The 25,094-nt window shown below is 44.7% G+C and overlaps 1 protein-coding gene across 2 annotated transcripts in view; it reads left to right on the forward strand.

Moving 5' to 3' along the window:
- The window catches only part of LOC122812941 (cytochrome b-245 chaperone 1), a 209,844-nt gene that overhangs the window by 22,107 nt on the left and 162,643 nt on the right, over positions 1 to 25,094 (forward strand). For both annotated transcript variants that reach the window (XM_044085014.1, XM_044085013.1), the window contains exon 3: positions 571 to 612. In XM_044085014.1, coding sequence (XP_043940949.1) covers positions 571 to 612 — 42 coding nt within the window. The remainder of the gene's footprint in view (positions 1 to 570; positions 613 to 25,094) is intronic.

Genomic DNA, 25,094 nt, shown 5'->3' on the forward strand with positions numbered 1-25,094 from the left:
CTGTTGTAGTAACATTAAGCAGTACTGCACTGAATTCCAATGTGATCAGTGGCTGTTATCTTGAAGTCCATCTGCATGGATGGATGTCCTGTTTTACAGAATTAAATTAATTTCACCCTTGTGCTGTTTCAGACATTTTCATTGTTATGTTTTTTCTTGTTTCTGCCCCCTATCAAACTGTGATCAGTCTTCATGGCATGTTTTATGTTGTGCTGGTGTAGTGGTTACAAATAATCTATTTACAAGAGTCCTAGAGGAAGCATTCAAATGAAGTATAATTTTCAGTACTTTTCACAGGTAAGTGATTATGAAAATGGAGTAGTACAGAAATGGCAGAACCTACTAAGGAAGTGTTTTTGAGGTTATGAACAACTTGTCTTAATTTGTCATAATAAGTAACAAATAAATGTTTACATATTAGTAGGGGAACATTAAAAGGTCCCAAGCTGTCCCCTAGCAGTTGATAGTCTTGACCTGTTAATGACATTTAGGGTGTCTGAGTTATTATTGTACTCTTTCAACTTAAGCTGTCAGATTAGTGATTTCATTGCACTTCTTTTTTCATTGCAGGGATATCATTCATAGGCTTGGCTGCTGCTTACTACAGTTCAGGTAATTTACACCTAACTTTTCCATACCTAGCTTGGCTACAGATGCTTTTATTCACATTATGATTCATTTTCTCTCTCTCTCTCTCTCTCTTATTTTTGTCTCCGTGGCTGTAAGCTATTAGATGCATCAGAGTCCCTCCTCATTCCCCCATTGTGGACTCTCCCTAACACCCATCTGTCTGACTTCCTCAGCCCCCATTGGAGCCAATGGAGAAGAGATTCACAGTGTAAGCAACTGGAGGAAGGAGGGCAGAGTGGAAATTAAGACATCTTGGTATGGGACCACTTGGCAGTCATATGGGGACTTGTGTATGCTAATTAGGGGAAAGGTAACCCTTACTGGGTGGAACTTTCTGACAATACATGCATAGCTGCATATAGTGTCAGATACCTTCAGCACCCCTTCCCCATGCTCATTTCACTGGTGTTCACAGCACTGCCCTCTGACCATTAGCTAGTACTTCTCAGTCTCTTACAGAAACCCCTGCCCTCCTTACTGGAATGGACAGACTGACAGTTGCTACTGATTATCATCCCCCACCTGGACCCTCCAGCCCATGAGCTGCTAAACAAATCACCTGGATCACAGTCGGTGCTTAATTTTTGTAAGCCACAGAATCGGACATCTATTTGGTTTTCCTAACTTTATTTTTTTCTCTTTTATGATACTTTTCATATTTTGGAGAAGAATCTTGCCCTCAGACTTGCAGACTTGACTTGTAGCAGTTTATAGGATCACAGGAAGTTACTAGGCTATTGGTCCTGAGACCCTTACAAGCCTAGGCAAGAATTTAGCCCATGTTCCAACAAGTCAGCACCCTATGCCACTGTCCAGCAGGGACACAGGTAGAATCCCAGGGGTGTGTTTTTTGTTCCACATTCAGTTATCCAGGTTGCACTTAAAAAGGGTTTGTTAAATCATTAATTACACAGTTATCTAATTCTGATATTTCTTATTTTGAACATGTTGATCACTACCAGAAACTGAAGACTTTTTATCTGAATCTAAGCTTTGGTAATGATTCCCCAGAATTTTTCTTGACAAATTATGTGTTATTTTTGTTAAGCTCCTGTTTCTGTGATTTTCATACCTATGGAAACTAGTGAGATAGTTTCCAGAAATGATAACTATTCTACAAGACAACTCTTGAACAGGGGCAGTATCCTGAGTTTTATTTATTTAAATTTGTTATCCAGGCTAGAGCACTGATCACAGATGACATTTTTCAGTCTCAGACCTGGGGAAATTACAGCAATAAAATGTAAGTATACAATACAGACAATGTGGATGGAATACAGTGTGTGTGTACAGTGCTAGCTTAATGGAACAATGAGTCAAGTACAGTTAAGCATTTAGTATAAAAATTCTTTGCATTATACAACTGATTAAAGTAGAAATAAGCTTATGTACTATGGAGAAGATACGTGTATACTGTGTACAAAATCGTCAAATCTTAAGTTAAGCAAATGTCAAGCAGAGTACCTTTCTAGCCCTCTTTAAGAGGAACCTGGACGACTGGATGGGAAACAGAAAATACACCCCTGGGATCCCACCTGTGTCCCTGCTGGACAGGGGAAACATGCTGACTTTGTGGGAACATGGGCAAAATTCTTGGCTAGGCTTACTAGGCTATTGGCCTCGAGGCCCTTGTATCATGTTATGAACCTAAAAGTATCATATACAGTTAGAGGGACGTAGAGATTAAGGAAAGTATTAGACATTTACAGAATGTGGCACCCTTGGGTAATGTGCCCAGGGACACACCTCTGCAATTTAGAGCCAGTTTTAGAAGATGGGTTTTAAGTTTTGTCCGGAAGACTGGGTGTGGTGATATTTCTGTGAGACTGAAAGGAACAGTATCTCAGAGTTTTGAGCCAAGAGCAGAAAAGTAGTGATTTCTGCAGTGAAGGTGAGTTTCCATATTAGTTTAGCTGCTAAGTGGGAGAATGTTTGGTTGTATACAAGTCTGAATGGTTAGGAGCCAAATAGGAAGTCAGTTCTTTGCTCGACTGGGAATCACTTTGTTTTTTCTAGGGTTTTTCAATGGTGTTCATCCTTGGAGGGGAGGTACTGCTGAACCTGCAGATTTTATTGATGACTCGTGGTATGCGTGCATGTGGCATTTGTCTTTGAAGCATATGCTACCAGGATGAGGCTGTAGAGGAGGTTAGCTTTTTACCATGGCAGATTTGGATGCTTTGGATGGACATGGAGACAGTTTGTTAACACAGAGTAACAACAAGTTGGCCTTTATCCTAGTTTTGTTGAGATGGAAAAGGAAGCTGAGAGACTGGTATAACTGTAGATCCAGGTATTAGAAAGTGCTAGTATAATTTTAATCCATTGTATGATGAACAGGAAGTCAGCTTTACATTCTTTTTGGAGCAATCTGAGGAAGTGATTTATCCAAAATAGAATTAATTATGTCATCTGCATAAAGTAGCAAAGGAAGATAAGGGAGGTTGAAGGGACATTTTTTGACAAAAATGGAGAATACTCTGAGAGGGGACAAGGATAAAGACTTGTGGAACACTTTTTTTAAGATTAGCTGAAAGAGAGAATGTGGACTGGACTGTGGCAGTAAAGCATCAGGCAGATATTCCATATACATTTCCATGGTTCCAAAAGTAATTTCTAAGTAGGTGGTTTAAGATAATATTGTAATCCAGTAAATTGTATGCTTTGGAGAGGTAAATAAAATGGTGCCTATCCGTTGGCCTTTGTTCATAGTTAAAAAGATATTTTCTGTGATAGTCAAAGCACTGGCACTGCACTACATCTTCAGCAAAAGCCATGGTTATGTGAAATAATGTTGTATTTGCTGATAGCTAACAACTACAGGAGCCTTCGCAAATGTATCCAACAAGTTTTGGTGCCCTTTAGGTTATTTTAAGGGGTATATGTAAGCTAGAGCATGGGTGGTCAAGTATGTACAGGCTGCCTTTGTCCATTAGAGACATAGGTGCCGGACAAAAGGAGAATTTCCGATTTTTTTTTTTTTTTTTTTTTTTTTTATCCACTGGTTCAGGTTACGCTTGAATAGGCTGATTCACATGGATGAGATGCCTGTACCAGAAAAAGGGTAGCCTATTTAATGTATTCTGTTAGCTGTGTGTACATGAGTTTCTCTTAGATTTTTCCTAGGGTTGGGAGAATGGAAATTGGATGGTAATGTGATGGCTGGGTGGAAATGGTTTGTTTTGGAAAGGGTTAATGGTGGTAGTTTCCAACTTAAGGGTATAGTTTGCCCTTTAGCCTTTCCTTTATCCAGTAATGTCTGTTGTCGTACTTAACTGAGGCAGCTCCCTCCCTTGTTACCGACTGTCATCACGTCAGAATATACACTGTAGTGTAGCTATCTGTTGGGGTCTGTGATCAACATACAGCTGTGTGTAGTTTGGACGATTTGGTATTTGTTTTTAAACAGGATCACATTCTGTTGATCTTCGGTGTGGGGGGGGGGACTTCTGAGAGAGGATTTACAGAGCTGAAGGCTATAGCAGTGTTTTCATAGGCCGGTATCGAGTATAACAAACTAGCACATGGACAAGGAAAGGAACAAGTAAATGAATGTTAAACAGAATGGTGCTGTGCTTTTCAGAAAAAAATTCTGTCAAGGCATGCAAATAAACAGCAGAAAAATGGGATTATGTGTTTTTAAAAGTGGAGATAATAAAACGGTATACAAAGGGCAGAAACAAAATAGAAAACAAAAGGAACATGATTTTATACGTAAGTTAGTGAGTGTAATGTCAATGTGTAAGGCTTAAAGTGACAGAACTGGATTTAGTGCAGATAAGGGGCTGATGATGAAAGAACAAAAGATAGGAAAACAAGGTGGAGAGACTAAAGCTAGCAGCCTTTAACCACACATTCTTTATGGAAATGTTTGAAGTCTAGTAAACAAAACATTACTGTGTCATGTCTGCTGTATATCAAAATAACAGGAGTTTGATGTTAGGTGTCAAAATACAAAACAGACCTAAAAGAACAGATCAGCAAGCTAAACAATCCCTACTTCAGAATGCAGAGAATCGGATTGTTGACTTTGAATTTAGTATGTCACATTTTTTCTCCCCTTAGAGAATCTTGCCCAAGTTATTAAACAGTTGACAGTTAATTTTCTTAACTTTGCAGAAAACTCTGCATCTCTCCTAAGGAAACTGGCTTAAACATAGAGTTTTAGTTAATTTCCTTGTGTTACTTTCAGCTTGTACTGAAACAATGATTTATTTGTGTTGTGTGCAGGGCACCTCTACCTGGCAGTTGGTATTCTGGGGAACGTTGAATGTCCTTTTTTACTAAAATGCATTTTTTGACACATCATTGTTTCACAGAATTATTTTCCTTCTCTCTTACTGTTTCAAACGTCACTTTGAAACAGAGCAAACAATCCCAACATTGCCTGATTAGTTATTGATTATGTCCGGTCTGACAAGTTTGACTTGAATATCTCTAGAATTTCGACAGTTCAAGAAAGGTCTCGTATATGGCTTCTAGAGAAACATTGTTTTAGCCAAGGACAGCTAAAAAGAGATCCCCCTCAATAAACACTTGGTCATTCTAAGGAAACTATTTCAACAGGGTGAAAACATCAAAATAAAGGACTGTATATTGTTGGCTTACAAGTCAAAAGGAAGAGAATTATTACAGTGTACAGAAATCTGCAGACAGTAAATTGATTTATTTACAGCTGTGTTGAGAGGCATTTTCAAAGACCAAATGTTTCTTTTCAAAAGTTCAGTGTTGTAGAATTAGCACTGTGCATTATAGTCTATGGAATGAGGTCAGCCCAATCAACATTAAACCACCTATAGAGTTGCACCAGTCAGAGTTGTAACCATGTAAATAATCTACTGTAACGTTCACTAGAAGCTACAGAGCATTTTTACTTCCTAGTTATAGCTACCAGTGGCAGGTGTACCTGTCACCTTTGAAGAAGTCCACTTTCAGCAGTTAAGAGGCAGACTTTTTCCGAAAGGTATGACAAGTCCTCCTTTGAAGCTCTGAGCAGCTGACAATGGGACTTAGAGCAACATTTCGGTCTGTTTGGTCATCTGAACTTTGTTCATGGTATGGCAGTTCATGGAGAGTCAGGAGTATTTGCTAACAAGTTAACATTTCACTTTTTACTTCTTATTTTAATACTTTCCAGACAATCTGACATCTTTTTTCACCCAGTGCAGTTCACAGTTCCTCTTACTTTAATTACCACAACAATGAATTTTAAGTTGAATCATTTGTATTTTCCAGAATTACTTTAATATGGTGTAACTACTTTCAGTACATTTAAGTGACACTTTCTACTTAGAATGATATTTTGTACAAATTATATTTTTTAAAGTTTTCATTTCATATGATGATGAATTATTTCAAAGCATGTAATTCAGAAGCCAATCTAGTCTTTAAATGTGATAGCCTTTTATTAACTCTGTGGACACATCAACATTCTTGGTGATTATCACATTGTATTTCAGAACTCAAAATCTCATGGTTCATAACTGTGAAGACTCTCTTAAAAATGAGCAGTGTCCGGTTACCTGTGATCATTTTTATCAGCATTAACTACAGGACATTTTACTTTCATAATACAGTACGGTTTAGTAGAAGAGCAAAGAATACCTCTTTGTGAATCTTAACATTTTCAAAAGTATACCAAAACAAATAAACAAGAGTGGAATTCCAGTACTGAAAGAAACAGACTAAGAACAGCAAAACAACCAGCAAGTCGGCCACAAGCCTGAATGCATGTCACAGGATGTGTTTAATGTCAAAAATAAAATTAAAAACATCCATAGTTGAGCTCTTTTGTCTTTACTACAGAGACATCATCATCTGATGTGCATTGAGACTCATGGCTGACTTACTGGTTGTTTTGCTGTTCATTTTCAAAAGTATATTTGAATCCAGCACAGATGCAGATGATCGCTGGTGTTATGTTATTTGTACAACTACCTCATGTACACAGAAGACCCTCTCCTCCTACCACTAAACACTAATACATGTGAGAGATGCAGTTATACAGCCAAACTGGGGGCTAAGCTCTCTCAACCCAAGACTGGACCAGACAGTCAAGAGGAGAAGGGAACTACTTACATCAGACCACCAGTCTCACATAGACCTATGAAACCAGCACCGGCAAAAAACACACAAATACATGAAAACGTACTTGGAGGCTCTAAATAAAAATCTGCAAAAGCAACAGAGACCTCCAAAGCAGACACCCAAGCAACCTCCACCTCCCAACACAAACCATGAAACACATACTTCACAAAACCAGTGTGCCACGCACTCACAGCCCTTAAGGCAAAATAACATACCCAACACTCTAGTAATAGGTGACGCTATAGTCAGGCACACTGATGTCCCACTCACTAGGCTGAACAAGGAGAAGGTTAACACAAGCACTCAGGTCACTCCAGAACAAGTACAAATACGACTGTCATTGTCCATGTTGGTGTGAATGACCTGAGCCATACCTCTCTGGACTACATGAAAAGAGACATGGAAGAGCTCTCTGATCACGTAGCCCAGGCCGTTATAACCTTGACCTTGAGTAGCATCCTGCCCTCACCAAGAATGATACCACGGTATAAAGAAAGAATTATCAATTTCAACAGTTGGCTAAACTTCTGATGTCATTCAAAGGGGATCCAGTGTCTGTCAGCCTGGGATGACATGCTTGACAAGCCATGCTGCTTCGCTAGAGACGGCTTGCACCTGTCACCCTTAGGCTTTCGAATACTGGCCAAGGCTCTTGCCACCCCCATAGTGCCTTTTTTAGGCAAGGCTCAAAAGACAAACCCACCACCGTAAATAGCACAAGTAACAAAACTGAAGGTAATGCTGCTCAATGCCAGAAGTCTAAACCTCAAAATGCTCGCACTCGAGGCACTCCTCAGTATGGAGAAAATCAGTATATGTGCAGTAACAGAAACCTGGTTTAAGGCTCCAGAGAGCACCCCAGCACTACCAGGCTACAACTCATGCCATACATTTCGGCCACAAAACCCGGATCGAAATACAAAAGACGGGGGGGTATCCATATTCATCAAGGATACCCACACCTCCAAGTTAGTGGCACAGCACGATGCTTCAGAGATCATCCACGTGCAACCAACAGGCAGAACTGCAATTCAAACTGCAGCTTGCTACAGATCACCCACCATTTCCCAGGACCTCCATTCCACATTTCTGGAAACATAAAGGTCCTACCAAACACCCTGATTTTGGGTGATTTCAGTTACCAAAACATTAACTGGGAGAACTACTCAAGTACTAACTGCCTTCCCCAACATTTCCTAGAATTTATAAACTCAAATGCCCTGGATCAACTGGTCAACACCCCCACCAGAGGTGACAACATATTGGACCTCGTCATCACCAACTTGGGCGACCGGTGTTCCGCACCGGAGGTCAACCCCTCACTGGTTAGATCTGACCATAAACTAATCACTTTGGATATCCACATTCTGCCCCCACCCCCGGTCAAAGAAACCACAGTGAAAAACATTTCATAAGCAAACTTCATGTTACTTAAGACCAAGGTGGAAAGTTTCAAAGCCCCCAGCTAAAAGGATAACGCTGCCCAAGCTGCAAAATCCTTTACTGATGCACTCTACGGGCACCTACAAGAATGCATGGATTGTGCTATCCCAAGCAAAACCAAGACTCCCTCCTCCAAGAAAAGGAAACCAGTCTGATGGACCCCTGCCATAAACATTCTATACAATAGAAGGAGGAAACGAGTACAGAAAAGAGTAAAATTCCAAGAAGTTAAGACATCCCTGATCAGTATCAGCAAAAAACTAGGATCCCTCATAAAATCATCCAAGGCTAGCTTCGAAAGAAAAATTGCCAAGGACTCCAAAGATAACCATAAGGCATTCTTTAGGTATGTCAAGAATCTAAGTGGCAATTCTCAGATCTGCTCGTAGTTACTGTAGAATGGCACAAAATACACTGAACCGACTGATATTGCCAACATCCTGGCAGACAGGTTCAGTGCAAACTTCACCCCCCTCTCACCCCCAAAAGGGCCTATAACCATACCAGAAGAATTTAGTGCCCCTGAAATCACAGACACTCTGGTTAAAACAGCCCTCTCCAAAGCCAAAAACACAGGATCAATGGGACTGGACGGTGTCCCAGGCTACGTCCTACATGAGCTCAAAGATGAACTAACCCCTTACCTAAACACACTGTTCAAACTCAGCCTCTCCACAGGCTACATGCCCATAAAGTGGAGCACAGCAACGGTTATTCTGCTCCACAAAGGAGGAGCCACAACAGACCCCGGGAACTATCGCCCTATAAGCCTGACTAGCTTGGTCTGTAAGTCTATGGCGCGCATCATCATGGGTCTCATTAACAGAGACATTGGGAACCTCCAAATACTGGACCCTACCCAGTTCGGCTTTGTTAAGGGCAGATCATGCGTCCTAAACCTGGTGGACTTCTTTGAGACAGTTACCAAGACTACAGACAAAGGAAGGGTGGTCCACACAGCCTACCTAGACCTCACAAAGGCCTTCGACTCCATTCCCCATTCTGGTATTGTAGACAAGCTCACCAGCCTGAACATAAACCCCTGCATCACGAGATAGGTTGCCAACAGGCTCATGGACAGAACCCACATGGTAAGAGTTGCAGGAGCTAGGTCTGACTCTAAACCGGTTACAAGTGGCATTCCCCAGGGCTCAGTCCTAGGACCCCTTCTGTTCGGTATGTACTTCTCAAAGGTACAGGCAAGCACAGGAGGTCTACAGCTGACCAAGTTCACAGACAACTGCAAACTAGGGGCTATAATTGAGTCTCCGGCTGACACAGACATCCTCCAAAATGGTCTCAATGAGACAGACACCTGGTGTCAAAACCATGGCCTCAAGCTAAATGCCAAAAAGTGCATAGTCATCCCCTTTGGAAAAAACAAAGTACCCACAAACTACCACATAGGTGGTAGCCCCCTAAATACAGAAAATGTAATAAGGGATCTGGGGACCCAAGTAGATAGTAATCTCTCCTTTGATAATCACATTGCCAAAGTGGTTAGAAAATCCTTCCACGTGGCCCACCTAATTACAAAAGGGTTTGCATCCAGATCAGTAGAGGTCATTGTGTCCCTCTACGCATCACTCATCAGACCCATCATAGAGTACAAGACACCTGCAACAGCTGGAAAGACCACAGAAGTACCTCACCAAGAGGATCACTGGCCTCAAACAGATGCCCTATGCAGCTCGACTGAAGAAACTCCAGCTGTACTTGGTTGCATACTGCCTACTCAGAGGTGATCTATGCCTGACATACAAGGCCATGTCCAAACCAGAACTGATGGACATGCTCCACTTAAAGAAAACCATATCCCCTCGAGCCACACGCTGTATGGATCTAAACCTCACCACAACAATAAATAGGATGTGCTGGAGGGATAGATTCCTGTCCCAGAGACTTCCCATGCTCTGGAACAAGATTCCAATCTACATTAGGCAGATCTCCTCGCTAACACTCTTCAAGAGGAACCTTGACGAGTGGATGGAAAACAGAAAGTTTACCCCTTGGATCACTTCAATGGCTCTGCTGGACAGAGGCACAGGGGACTAATGTAAGGGGGCGGTGAAAGCCAACACAATTCCTGCTAGGCTTATAAATGCCTTCGGGCAGATAGCCTAGTACCTACCTACGAACCTCTGAACCTATAAAAGAAAAAAACATTAATCAGAAAAAAGCGGCTAAGGCACAACCATTAAGGAGCCACAAGCAGGGAATAGAAAGACAGACTTTATTACAGTTGAATAAGCACTTTTGTCCTGCAACAGTTCAGGATTTCTTCAGAATGAAATAATTAAAACGGTCATAGGTCTGTTTAAATACTCTCTCTCTCCTTAAAAAGGCGCCAAAATATTTTAAAGACATATGTTACCCAAATCCTAAAATACATATCACTTAAAGATCAAGGTATAAATCTACTTATAAAAACGCTAATAAAAAGTAACGCACAGCATGTCTATTAATAGTGTTACAAAACAAAGTGCTTTAAAAAACAGATATATAAATGTAAAAAGTAAATGTAAAAAAAAATACACATTACTTTTAAACCCATTTCATAGCAATAACACAGTTCCTTGTCTTGTAAAATGATTAGCCAATAAACTCCATGCAGCCTTGTATGAATAATGTTGAATATCTTAAAGTTGCTATATGCCTATTTTTTAGTAATATATATATTGGGCCGGATTCACGAAGGCTTGCACGGAGTCTAAGAGTAGTGTAAGACTCCATGCAGCCTTCGCGATCCAGGAACAGCCCAAAGTCCGTGTAAGAGTCAAGCTAAAACGGCTCTTACACGGAGTGGGCGTGGATAAGCTAATCACCTCACTTGCAGCCGAATAGCATGCAAATGAGGCTGATTAGCGATCCAGGAAGCCCAGAACAGCCCGTGTAAGAGCCGTTTTAGCTGCAGAAATGTACTCAGTTGACAACTGAGTACATTTCTGCAACACGCAATGGAGCCATGTCAGCTCCAAATAAAGGGTGCATATGTGACAGGCAGCATGCCAATGGCCAAATATGTGGCCATTGGCAAGGTAACCCCATGCAAATATATTAAAAATATAATTTTTTTTTTCGGCGATTGCCGATGTTTAAACCCAGCGCAGCCCTCAAGCAAACGGGCTGCGCTGCATAGAACATAAAAACGAAGGTTTTAAACCTACAAATGTAGGTTTTATGCAATACATGGAATGTCAATGCAGGGGCCAGCAGAGCAAAACCAACATGGCCACCGTGTAGTGGTTGCTAAGGGGGGAAGCTGAGTCTAAGAGATGTAACTAAGCATTAGTAGGCAATCTGATGCAAATGAGTGTAAGGATACTGAATTCCACTGTCACATAGCAAATGAGCACATTCTGAGTAGTGTAAGAGTTACATAAGGGGGAGGAACAGAGTAGGAGATAGGTGACATCACAGGGGGGAATGGTAGAAAGAGATTCAGTTCATTGGAGGTTAGAGTTACATGACAGATGTCAAGACAGATATCAAGGAAAGAGGTGTGCCACTAAGTAAACATGAGAAAGTCAAGAAATGGAAGGTGTACACTGTTGCCTACACCAAAGTTTCTTGCTGGATGTGTATGCGCGCACGCACGCAGCATGAGTAAGGCAGTGTGCGCGCGTGTAAGGCAGACTGAGCATGTGGGAGCGTGTTGGCAGATGTTTAACACCGTTTGCGCGGGCGTGCACGCGTTTAAAACCGAATAAGCAGATTCTGAACTGTGTAAGTATGTGTGTGCGCGTGTAAGCCACTGTGAGCGTGTTTCTGCTGGTTTGCACACGGCTCCACCCTGAGGAAACAGAAAGGAAAAAGGAAGCAACAGGTGTAGTAGGAAGTTAGCAGGGAATACTGCTGGAGCTAGCAGGTGAAAACAATTAGATGCAGGCAATTACACAGGCAGAATACTGGCCCAGCCCAGCACTTAAAACTCTGCAAACAGCAGTGCAGAATGTTTCTCTCAAGAGACACTGCAAGACAGGAGTTAAGTTATCAGAAGTGAAAACTGAAAAAGCTGAATGCAGAGCAGAAATGCTAGGGGCTGCCATAGCTGTCATAATGAGACATAGGCGACTTGCTGAGGGTGGTCACAATGCAGATTGTGCCAGACAACCCGCAGTGAGGAGACGGAGAAGAGTGTACAGGCCCAGGGTCACCTACCACGGGTTACATGAGCTGGAGATAGTAGAGCGCTATAGAGTGGACAGAGACCTCCTGCAGCAAATAGTGGAGCTGTGCAGGCCACGCCTCACACACAGAACCAACAGAGGGGAACCCATCCCAGTGGAAACCAAGGTATGTGTTGGCCTAAGAATACTAGCAACAGGTACCTTCCAGAGACCAACTGGCGATTATGATGGGGATATCACAGGCATCAGCTTCCAGGGTAGTGCACCAGTTCCTGGATGCCATGTCAGCACATGTCGGTGATCATGTATATTTCCCCAATGCCCGTCAGGTATTGGCCAGCAATATGCGTCTCTTCCAGCAAATAGCGGAATACCCTGAGGTAGTGGGTGCAATAGACTGCACGCACATACGCATCAAAGCACCAGCCGGTGAGCGGGGTAGGGCATACATCAACCGCAAGGGCTTCCCCTCCATCAACTGCCAGGTCGTGTGTGATGCTCAGGGCATAATAATGAATGTGTGTGCTGGCTGTCCTGGGAGCTACCACGATTCCCACATCTGGCATTTGACGCAGCTGTACCAGACATTTGCCAATGGGGACATCCCGCACGGACACCTAGTGGGGGATGCAGGTTATGCACTGGAGCCGTGGCTGATGACACCCATCAGAAACGCACACACACCTGAACAGGAACGCCATAATGAGGCACACGCACAAACACGTAATGTAATAGAGCGTGTGTTTGGGCTGCTCAAGTCACGGTTCCAGTGTCTGGACACATCTGGTGGAGCCTTGCAGTACACACCAACTACATGTACGCAAATTGTCATGGTATGTGCTATGCTACATAATATGATCTTGCGAAAACAGCTGCAGCAGGACCAGCATAGGGCTGGGCCAAACAGCCCCCCACCATTGCCAAGGCCATCACAGGCACAGCGTGACTCGGAGGAGGAACAACCTGAGCCTGCCCCAGTAGGCAGAAGGAGGCGTGCCCAGTATGCCCTGGCCTTGGCAAAGAGGCAACGCATAGCACATACATTGGCTCAGTAGGAACCTTGGGAATGATACCCCTCTCTGACTCACTCATATAGTAACAGGGATGCCTAACGTGACACAACCTGCATCAAACATGTACAGGGAAGTGTAATATGCGCATCCGACAGAGGCAGCCCTGCAGCACCACCTGAGGCATGAATGCTATGTGTTAAGTAATGTAACACCAAGGACTACATGCACACCTGAGGACCCTGACTAACATCCTACCCTCACCAAGCAGCATGCCACAACATGACAACGAGATGATCAAGTGCAACAATTGACTGAAGTATCGCAGTTAGTCAAAGGGGACCCAGTGTGTGCCAGTCTGGGATGACATGCTGAGCATGACATGATGCACCACCTGCTAGGACTGGCGTGCACCTATCAGTGCAGGCCATATGGATACTGGCAAAGGCTGTTGTCACGCACAGTGTGCCCTGAATAGGTAAGGCTCAAAACACAAACCTATCTCCATAGGTACCAGAAGGGATAAGAATAAGATAAGGGATAAGTTGAAACAGCAAGATGCATGCAGTCTAAACTCACCCAGTATGGAGAATGTTGATAACTGTGCTGTAACAGAAAACTGAGGCAAGGCTCACAACAGCACCCTAACACTACCAGGTTACACCTCATACTGTGCTGTACAGCGTCAAAACTTGGAACAAGCTACAAAAGGAGGGTGACTAGCAAGAATCGTCAAGGATAACCACACCCCCATGTTGGTACCACCACAAAAAGCAGCATGGACTAGCCATGCTCAAGTAACAGTGGCTAAAACTGCCCCCCAGTTTATAGCCTGCTACAGACTACTGCCCCAACACCAGGAACTGCATCCGGCCTATGCTGGAATACATGAATATATCAAGTCCTCCAAACCACATTATATTGGGCGACTGCAAATACCCAGACATAGACTGGGAGCATTATACCAGCTCCAACAGTGTAAGACAAAAGTTCATAGAATCCACAAACCAAAAGGCCGAGGAACAACGTACCACTCCCACAAGAGGGTTAAGCATACTGGATGTGATAATCAGCAACATGGGTACGGGATGTCAAGATGAGAAGTGTATTGCTCACTGGTAAAACCAGACCATAGAGTAATCACACTGGATATACAAATCCTGACCACAGTCCCTGGCCGGAAAACCACAGTGGAAAACATGTGCTAAGCAATATTTGCACTCCTTCAAACTGATGTGGAATCCATTAAAGGTCCCGTGCAGGTGCAAAATATGGGCCACACCTCAGAACCTGTAATACAGCCATTCCATGAACACTGCCAGGAATGCTTGGATTATGCAGTCCTAAATTAAAACAAGACACAGTGCCGAAATCTGGCATGGTGGACACCAGCCATAACCAAAACATGCAAGAGAATGAGGAAGCTACTACATGATAGAGCAAACATGAACTATGAAGTAATTACTGATCAGTAGTATGGCAATAAAATCTGTCCACACATGCAATCCACTAAGGCCAGCCACAACAAGTGGAATCTGTGAATCCTGAGGCAATGTTACACCTGCCCCAAGTACACAGACAACCCCAACTCCACCCAAGAAATACAAATATATGTGAGAGATGCAACCATCCATCCAAACTGGAGGCTGAGCTCCCTCAACTCAGTACTCCCAAAACAAGTCAGTAGGAGAAGGTAACCACACACACCACAAACACATTCCCACATAGACCTATCACAACTGCAAACCAAACACATAAACACAGAAAAACATTCCCGGAGGCAGAAATCACAAACACAGCACACCAACAGAGGCCTCTAAAGCAGACACCCAATCAAACAGCCTCCAAACATAGCACATGCAACACATAGCACACAAAGCTGGTGTGCCAAACAGTCACAGGCCAGAAGGAGAAACAACATGCCTGATACAGTTGTAATAGGTGACTCCATAGTCAGACACACTGCTGTCCCGCACACCAGACTGAACAAGGGAAAGGGTACAGTAAGCTGCCTGTAGGCTGCCACAATATGCCACATAACAGAAATATGTAGGTCACTCCAAAGCAAGTAGAAATATGATGCAGTCATAGTCCATGCTGGTGTGAATGACCTGAGATGTACCGCCCTAGACTACATGTAAAGAGACACAGATGAGCTATCTGATTATGTAGTCCAGGCCGGTATGACACTCACCGTTCGCAGCATCCTACCCTTACCAAGAATAATGCCACAGTACAAACACGGAATGATCAGTCATAGCAAGTGGCACACTTACTGGTGTCATTCCAAGGGGATCCATTGTCTGTCTGCTTGGGATGTCATGCATGACAAGCCACGCAGCTGTCCTTGGGATGGCCTGCACCTGTTACCCCTGGGCGTCTGAATATTGGATAAGGCCTTTGCCACCTCCATAGAGCCTTTGTAGGCAAGGCTGAAAAGACTGACCCACCACCCTAGAAAACATAAGTGGGAAGAAACATAAGGGAAATGCTGACCAATGCCAGATGTGTACACCCCAATATGCATGCTCCCGAGGCCATCCCCAGAATGGAGAACATCGATGTCTGTGCAGTGACAGAAACCTGCTGCAAGCCTCCTGACAGCACACCAGCACTACCAGGTTATACCACGTATCATGTGTCATGGCCCCAAAACCTGGAACAAAACATAAAAGGAGGGTGAGTATCCATAGGCAGCACAGACACCCATACGTCCAGGTAACTGACAATGCACAAGGCAGTGGAGTTCACCCATGTGCAACTAACTGTAGGCAAGACTGCTGTGCAGTCTGTAGCATGCTACAGACCGCACTCTCACACACAATAACCCCACCCAACCGTCCTGAAGACACTGGACAGTATGAATGTCCCACCAAATACCAAACAAGGTACCACAAATTACCACATAGGTGGTAAACCGTTATGTATGGAAGGAGTAACCAGGGACCTAGGGACACAAGTGGACAGTAACCTGTTATGTGACACCCACATTGCCAATGTGGCTAGGAAGACTGTCTACATTTGACACCGTATCAGGAAAGGAGTCACATCTATGGCAACAGAGGTCACTGTGCCCCTATACTTTCTCTAATCACACCCATAATCTAGTACAATGCCTCATATGGGATGTACCTTACCTGACACCTGCAGCAGTTAGAAAGACCTCAAAGGTACCTCACCAAGAGGATAAAGTGTCTCAAATATATGTCATATGCTGCCTGGCTGTAGACACCCCAGCTGAATCCAGTCACATACTGCCCACACAGAGGCATTGCATGCCTGTTGTAGGAGGCCATGCCCAACACAGGAGTAATGGACATGCTCCACCCCAGAAAACACATATCCATTGGAGCTGTGAGAGTGAGAGATGTCAACCTCAACAAATAATGAAATAGGATGTGCCGGTGGGACAGATACATAATCCAGAGGCTCCCTACACCCTGGACCAGAATCCCACTCCATGTTAGGCAGAGCCCCTCACTGACACTGTTCAACAGGAATCTTGCCAAGTGGATAGATGATTGTAGAGTTACACTGGGGGTCTTCACTGTGTCATGTCCAGACAGAGGCACAGCAAAGCAAATCATAAATGGCCATAATATTCACATAGCAAGGGGTGTCAAAAGCCACACACACTCTGGCTAGGCTAACAAATGCCCAGGGTGGATAGCCTAGTATGAACCTATGTAGATACAAATTGTACAGGACACTAAGGATAATCCCAAGGCTTACACAACTGATGGTAGGAACCATGTTGGGAATTCACAGATATGCCCTGAATCACACAAATATCACAAACACACACACATATTGCCAACATACATCCTGACAGGTGCAGTGCAAACCCCGAATGCAGAATATCTATCCCAGCAGACTGCTGGCCCCCTGACATTGCAGATGCTGAGGTAACAGCCAACATCTACAAAGCAAAACACACAGCAGCAATGGTATGAGATGGTGTCCTGGGCTTAGTGCAACATGGACTCCAAGAAGAATGGAATGCCAAACCACACTACTGCTCAATGTCAGCCTTACCACAGAATATGTACCCAAAGAGCAGTGTACAACAACAGTGGTCCTTCTCAACAAAGGTGTTGCCTGAATGGATACTGAAAAGTACTACCCCAGAATCCTGAGAAGCTCGGTTTGCACAGCTATGGAAAGGATCAGCATGTACCACAGACATAAAGATGTTGGGGACCTACTGACACGGGACCCAACCCAGTGTGGCCTTCTCAAGTGCAGATCCTGCCCCTAACCATGTTTGACTCAATTGAAACAGTCATTAAGGTCATTGATGAGGGCAATGTGCTCCACACAGTGTATCTGCACCTTGCAAAGGCTTCTATACAATACCCTACATGTTCAGTATAGATAGGCTCACCAGCTTAAATATAAACCCACATGTCAGTAGAGGGGTTGCAAACCAGACCAAGGACAGAACAGACATGGTCAGACATGCTGCAGCCATGTCAGACTACAAACCAGATATAACTGGCATCCCACAAGGCTTTGTCCTGGGATCTCCCTCGTCTGGTATATATGTCCCATAGGTACAGGCAAACATGGAGGGACTGTGTCCGAACATGTTTGCAGAGGACTAAAAACTGCTCACCACATATGATGCACCAGCTGACACAAGCATCCCACAAAAGGGCCACATAGAAACAGACAACTGGTGCCATAGCCATGTCAGCAAGCTAAGTGCAGAAACGTGTATAGTCAACCCCCGTGGATATACAGTAAGTGCCCACCAATTACCACATAGGTGTTAACCCATTATGTAGTTAACATGTAATGAAAGACCTTGGGACACAGGGTGATAGATATCCTGCATTGGACAAACATGTGCTGTAGTGTTTACAGAAACATAGCATATACCCACCTAATCATGAAGGCTGTCAGATCTAGATAAGGGGAGGTCATTGTGGCTCTGCAGTCATCGTTCATCAGCGGTACAATCGACTACAATAGCCCCTGTGGGATGTACCTCAGCAGACACCTCCATCAACCGTAAAGTCCCCAACAGTACCTCATCAGGAGTATCAAACAGCCTGCACAGATGCCATGTGTTGCCTGTGTTGCTGGCATCAATAAACATGCTGCACCTTGTACAATCTGAATGGCAGTGAGCTATGCACATGAGAGACCTGAACCCCAGCACTGACTTACATAGGACAAGCTGTACTGCGTGATCCATAACACAGAAGCCACTCCCACCCATGAGTGAACCCCAGCACAGGCTACCCATAGAGTCACTTATCAATCTTCCTCAATAGGAATCCTGATGGGTGGACGGAGATGGTAGATTTATCCTGGGTATCACTGTCATGTCACAGGTAGACAGAGGCACAGTATACTAACCATGACATATGTCATGGCAAACTCCTCTTACAATGTGTGTTGAAGGACAAACACACTCTCCAACTAGCATTAGACATGGACTAGGGCACATCGCTAGTGTTTGCAATTGTACACCTATGTTGTGGAATACACTACCAATGTTGGACAAGCCTGGTTTAAGTAGTTCATGTCTGAACAGAATGCAACATGGTCAGATGTACACAACTGGCCCCTAACCAGGCTGTTGTGCCCACTATCGAAATGTAAAGCAGTGATAGCAGTAAAGCCCAGGATACTGTCCACCACAGTCAAAGTACTACCAGTACACTATACAGTACTACAGTGTTAGGTCAGTGTGAAAGGATGTTGACAACTGTATGCAAAGTATCCCATGCAAACGCTGCAGGCACAGTATAATCCTGTTGTGTTCACACACAAAGCAGTTGTACAGTAACTACACAACATGACACACAACACACAACCATAAACGGGTGATAGTTGTTGAAGTTCACACTCATCCACAAATGTGGTGGGCTGCAGAGTCCAACATATGGAATGCTCACACTGGGCATGCTCACACACTGACAACATGCCATGGGAAGGCTGAACTGGGCATGCTCACACACTTAGGCCAAATCTCGGTTTAGCAGTTGGACACACATATCTGGTATTGTTATGTGTTATGCCAGGAACCAACCACATTACAGCAGTCTGCCCAGTGCACACAGTTAAATGACTACAGAGACATACGTGATATAGTGGATCCCTCCCATATGCAAACATCTTCCACAGATGCACAAGTTGTTCATACAAACAGGGAATGCTATGGCAATAAAGATATGCAAACAGTCTATCAGCAACAAATAATGTGCATTTGACAATTAAACATATGGGTGTAGAGGTCAACACTAGGCTGTTTGCCCTAGGGAATGACAGCTTAGCCATAGTGTGCTTGGTGTCTGCCTCCCCACAGGATGCACATTCCCCTTTCTAAACACAAATGATGTCAGCACCCTATAAGTACATCAGGAGAAAAGAAACTTCCCAGTAATTCGAATAGCGCGCTCTGCTAATGCGTCCGTCTCAAGTGTCATAACATAGTTAGGTAGGGGTTTCAAATCCTGCAAATTCTCAGTGTGTGTGTGTGTGTGTGTGTGAGTGGGGTTGGTGTGTGTGTAAGTCTGTGTGAGGGAAATGTCCCTTTTGGCAAATAGGAAAAGACACTACAGGATGCACATTCCCTTTCTAAACACCGATGATGTCAGCACCCTATAAGTACAGCAGGAGAAAAGTAACCTCTCAGTAATGCGAATAGCGCGCTCTGCTAATGCGTCCGTCTCAAGTGTCATAACATAGTTAGGTAGGGGTTTGAATCCTGCGAATGGCAAGTGTGTTTGTCTGAGGGGGGTTTGTGTGTGTGAGGGAAATGTCCCTTTTGGCAAATAGGAAAAGACACTACAGGATGCACATTCCCTTTCTAAACACAGATGATGTCAGCACCCTATAAGTACAGCAGGAGAAAAGAAACCTCCCAGTAATGCGAATAGCGCGCTCTGCTAATGCGTCCGTCTCAAGTGTCATAACATAGTTAGGTAGGGGTTTGAATCCTGCGAATGGCAAGTGTGTGTGTTTGTCTGAGGTGGGTTTGTGTGTGTGAGGGAAATGTCCCTTTTGGCAAATAGGAAAAGACACTACAGGATGCACATTCCCTTTCTAAACACCGATGATGTCAGCACCCTATAAGTATAGCAGGAGAAAAGAAACCTCCCAGTAATGCGAATAGCGCGCTCTGCTAATGCGTCCGTCTCAAGTGTCATAACATAGTTAGTTAGGGGTTTGAATCCTGCGAATGGCAAGTGTGTGTGCTTGTCTGAGGGGGGTTTGTGTGTGTGAGGGAAATGTCCCTTTTGGCAAATAGGAAAAGACACTACAGGATGCACATTCCCTTTCTAAACACCGATGATGTCAGCACCCTATAAGTACAGCAGGAGAAAAGAAACCTCCCAGTAATGCGAATAGCACGTTCTGCTAATGCGTCCGTCGCAAGTGTCATAACATAGTTAGGTAGGGGTTTGAATCCTGCGAATGGCAAGTGTGTGTGTTTGTCTGAGGGGGGTTTGTGTGAGTGAGGGAAATGTCCTTTTGGCAAATAGGAAAAGACACTACAGGATGCACATTCCCTTTCTAAACACCGATGATGTCAGCACCCTATAAGTACAGCAGGAGAAAAGAAATCTCCCAGTAATGCGAATAGCGCGCTCTGCTAATGCGTCCGTCTCAAGTGTCATAACATAGTTAGGTAGGGGTTTGAATCCTGCGAATGGCAAGTGTGTGTGTTTGTCTGAAGGGGGTTTGTGTGTGTGAGGGAAATGTCCCTTTTGGCAAATAGGAAAAGACACTACAGGATGCACATTCCCTTTCTAAACACCGATGATGTCAGCACCCTATAAGTAAAGCAGGAGAAAAGAAACCTCCCAGTAATGCGAATAGCACGTTCTGCTAATGCGTCCGTCTCAAGTGTCATAACATAGTTAGGTAGGGGTTTGCATCCTGTGAATGACAAGTGTGTGTGACTGTCTGAGGGGGGTTAGTGTGTGTGAAGGTTATGTCCATTTTGGCAACTAGGTGAACAGACTACAGGATGCCCATTCCCTTTTCTAAACACTGATGATGTCAGCACTCTATAAGTATAGCAGGGGAAAGGAAAACTCCCAGTAATGCAAATAGCGTGCTCTGCTAATGCGTCCGTCTCAAGTGTCATAACATAGTTAGGTAGGGGTTTGGATCCTGTGAATGACAAGTGTGTGTGACTGTCTGAGGGGGGTTAGTGTGTGTGAAGGTTATGTCCATTTTGGCAACTGGGTGAACAGACTACAGGATGCACATTCCCCTTCTAAACACTGTTCAGCAGACGGCCATGGCTCTGGCACAAGTTGTCTGTTGCTATGATGCCCCTTTGGAAGATGCTTGTGTCAGCTGGAGAGTCGATTATGGTGGCCAATTTGCAGTCATCTGCATATTTGGACAGCCACAGTCCATCCGTGTTGGCCTGTACCTCCAATAAATATATACCAAACAAGAGGGTCCCAGGACTGAGCCTTGTGGGACACAACCCTTAACTGTTATGGGGTCTGGCATGGCTCCAGCAATGCTAACCATGTGGGTTCTGTCCTTGAGCCACTGTGCAATCCATCTAGTGACATAGGGGCTTATATTTAAGCTGGTGAGCTTCCCTAGAATGCCCAAGTGTGGTATTGTTGCGAAGGCTTTTGCAAGGTCCAGGTAGGCTGTGTGAACCACCTTCCCCTCGGCAATGGCCTTGGTGACTGTTTCAAAGAAATCAACCGGGTTACGCCCGGTAGTGCTGGTGTGCTCTCAGTAGCCCTGAACCAGGCATCTGTTACTGCACAGATATCGATGTTTTCCATGCCAAGGAGTGTTTTGGGTGCATGCATCTGGAGGTTTAGACATCTGGCGTTGGGTAGCATTGCTCTTAGTGTCTTATCCCTTGTGATACCTATGAAGGTGGGTTTGTCATTTGAGCCCTGCCTAACATAGGCACTATGGGGGTAGCAAGAGCCTTTGCCAATATCTGAAAGGCCAGGGGTGACAGGTGCAGGCCGTCCCTAGCAAAGCAGGTAGTTCAACAGAAGATGAATGTGTGAAGGTGTAGTGCCTGTGATTAGTTAGCAGTAGCATATATGACTGCTCACGTGGACACATGCCAGGCAGGTCATATGCACTGTGTCACAGGCAATGTACATGTGAACAGGACAAACAGTGACAACCTGTCAAGTGGGACATGGACATACATATAGTAGGCTATGCAGATGGCACTAGGAGTCCACAGAAGCTCTATAACTATGCATTGCAGGTGTGATCAGTATTCCAGGGTAATTGCAAGCAAACATGCATGCAAACAAAGATACAGTAAACAGGGCTGCATGTAGTCCATTGTACAACAAACAAGATGTACCAGTTCCAGTAGGTAACACTGCAAATATGCAGGCACTATGCACATGTACATGGAAATACACGGGTCAGATGGCTAGGGTCCAGTCTCAGTGCACACAAGTGTACAGACCATGCATGTACTGTCAGGATGTACAATAACTGGATAGAAACCCATGTGCTCATACCTGCAGTAATACACATGTCAAATAACAGACACTGAGCCTTCACTCAGTGATTCCATACTTAGTAGGATGTATGCTCCCTGGCCTGCCACCACAGTATCCCTGACATATATGGGGACTCTCCCTCCTGTGACAGTTAGTTATGTGTGTTGGGGCTGTCTAGCATGGTATGGGATGTGAGCATGCAGTGCTAGGGTGCTCCTGTGTGTCCTGTACCAGTCGTGTAGTACTGCGCACATATCAACATCCTCAAACATCCGCAACGCAGAGTCTAGTGTGGGCAACATGCCACTTGCAATTTACATGTCCATCATTGTGTATTACTACATTCATTACCCTATCCCCTGTGCTACCTATGTATGTAGCCTTCTGTTGACATCATTACCACCAGTATGCCAATATGTGCAGATGATACACTATGGTACTTACCATGGGTGTAGACAACAGGACATGACAATCACACACTTACTGCATCAGGCATGCTGTGATATACCCACAATTATTTCAGCACACAGTACTGTTAACAACATGATACTATTACTACACATCTATGTGGTCACCCTGTGCATCAGCAACATGTTAACCTGTACCTGCACAGTTACAGATTGCAGGAGGTGGCACAGTTTCATCATATGCACAGGGTGTGAACCTGGTATGCCTGAGTCAGCCACCCATACCACCAATTGACATATATGTGTATGCGTGTTGGTGAGGGACAGCAGTAGAAGGTGGGGCAATGTTGATGCAGTGTGTGCATGTATGCGGTAGCCCTAGGTGTTGTCAATTTGCATGTGTGTATGGATGCACACAGTTCCACCTCATGGCTGCCATATACTGGTGTTTGTGGACAGCCACAGACTGTACCTGCCAGGTCATACAGATCAGTGTCTCTGGCCACGGACACGGTACCTGTGCCTTGCAGGGGTGCTACGGACCGTATCCAGTACCAACCCAGACTGGGTACTGTCATCAGAAGCAGGTGTTCGTTGACTGGACACAGATCCCTGTCGGGCCTGGCCAGAGCCACGTGCACGTGGTCTCCTGGGGCGGTCTGATGACAGCACAGACCCAGCATTGCTGGGGCTGCTGCTGGCACTACGGGCGGCCGGCCCTGTTGTCGTCCGCGACGACTGCCAGCTGCTGCTGTTACTGGCATACAGCCACGTCGACGCCTCAACCGCCCACCATCGCCCTGGCTCATGGACATGTAGTTGTGGAACCGGTCTAATATGTCCCCACAACGTCTGTCTATGACATCGGTGAAATCACGGATGGCAGCCGCAATGTCACGCATACTGTCAGTCATGGCTGTGCGACATGCTGCCAGCTCCCTCAGACCCTGTCTGGTGTACCGTTCCATACGTGACTGTGCCTGCATGACAGTCCGAAACATAGCTGAGGTTGTAAGACCTCTGTGGGCACGCCTGACAGGGGCAGTACGCCCATGGATGCTCCCACGAGAACCCCTGGACATCTGTCTGTGTGGTACCATCTCTGGGCCATGCCCATGGCTGCTGTGTGGGGAGGCATGTGCCACAGATACCACATTACCCTGGTCAATGCCCACTGTATGCTGTCCATCACCTAGGGACAGTGGTGACAAGGGGTGTATTGGCAGGATAACTGTGCGCATTGATGGGGTCGACAGCTGTGTACTGTCAGTCGGCTGACCAATGGCGGACCCTGGCATACCTTCCTGTGCCATTACACCGATGTCATCATTATCAGTACCCACGGCACTTGACTCAGGTTCCCTGCTACATGACACCAGAGCAGCAACAGAACCTGTGGGAAGGAAACAGGAAACACAGTTTACAATGTCTACACATTACCAGCGATGCACACATGCACAGGTGCACACATGCACACATGCACAGGTGCACACATGCACAACGTGCACACGTGCACACATGCACAGGTGCACACATGCACAGGTGCAGACATGCACAGGTGCACAGGTGCACACATGCACACAGTTTCATACAATTGTACAGTACTCAGTATGCGTGATATCAACACACAGACACACCTACATGCATACAAAGAGCACTACTAAGTGAGCCAAATGGTACTATTACTATCAACACTATTACAGGAATTGTTAATACACACTCACCAGCATGGATAGGCTGCATTGCTGTTATACCAGAGGGTCCTGCAGACGTGAAGAAACTAATGTCAGTGGGCACAACTGTGCCATTGTTACTGAGTATGATACAGGTCAGGAGTACAACAGTCGCCTTTCACAGGTCAGCAGCTAATATTGAGGATATCACACTTGCACATTAAATACTATGGTGACAGCTACAAACCAA

The sequence above is a fragment of the Protopterus annectens genome, chromosome 10.part0 (genome assembly GCF_019279795.1).
Source record: "Protopterus annectens isolate FY-2018-M chromosome 10.part0, PAN1.0, whole genome shotgun sequence".
Lineage (NCBI taxonomy): Eukaryota > Metazoa > Chordata > Ceratodontiformes > Protopteridae > Protopterus > Protopterus annectens.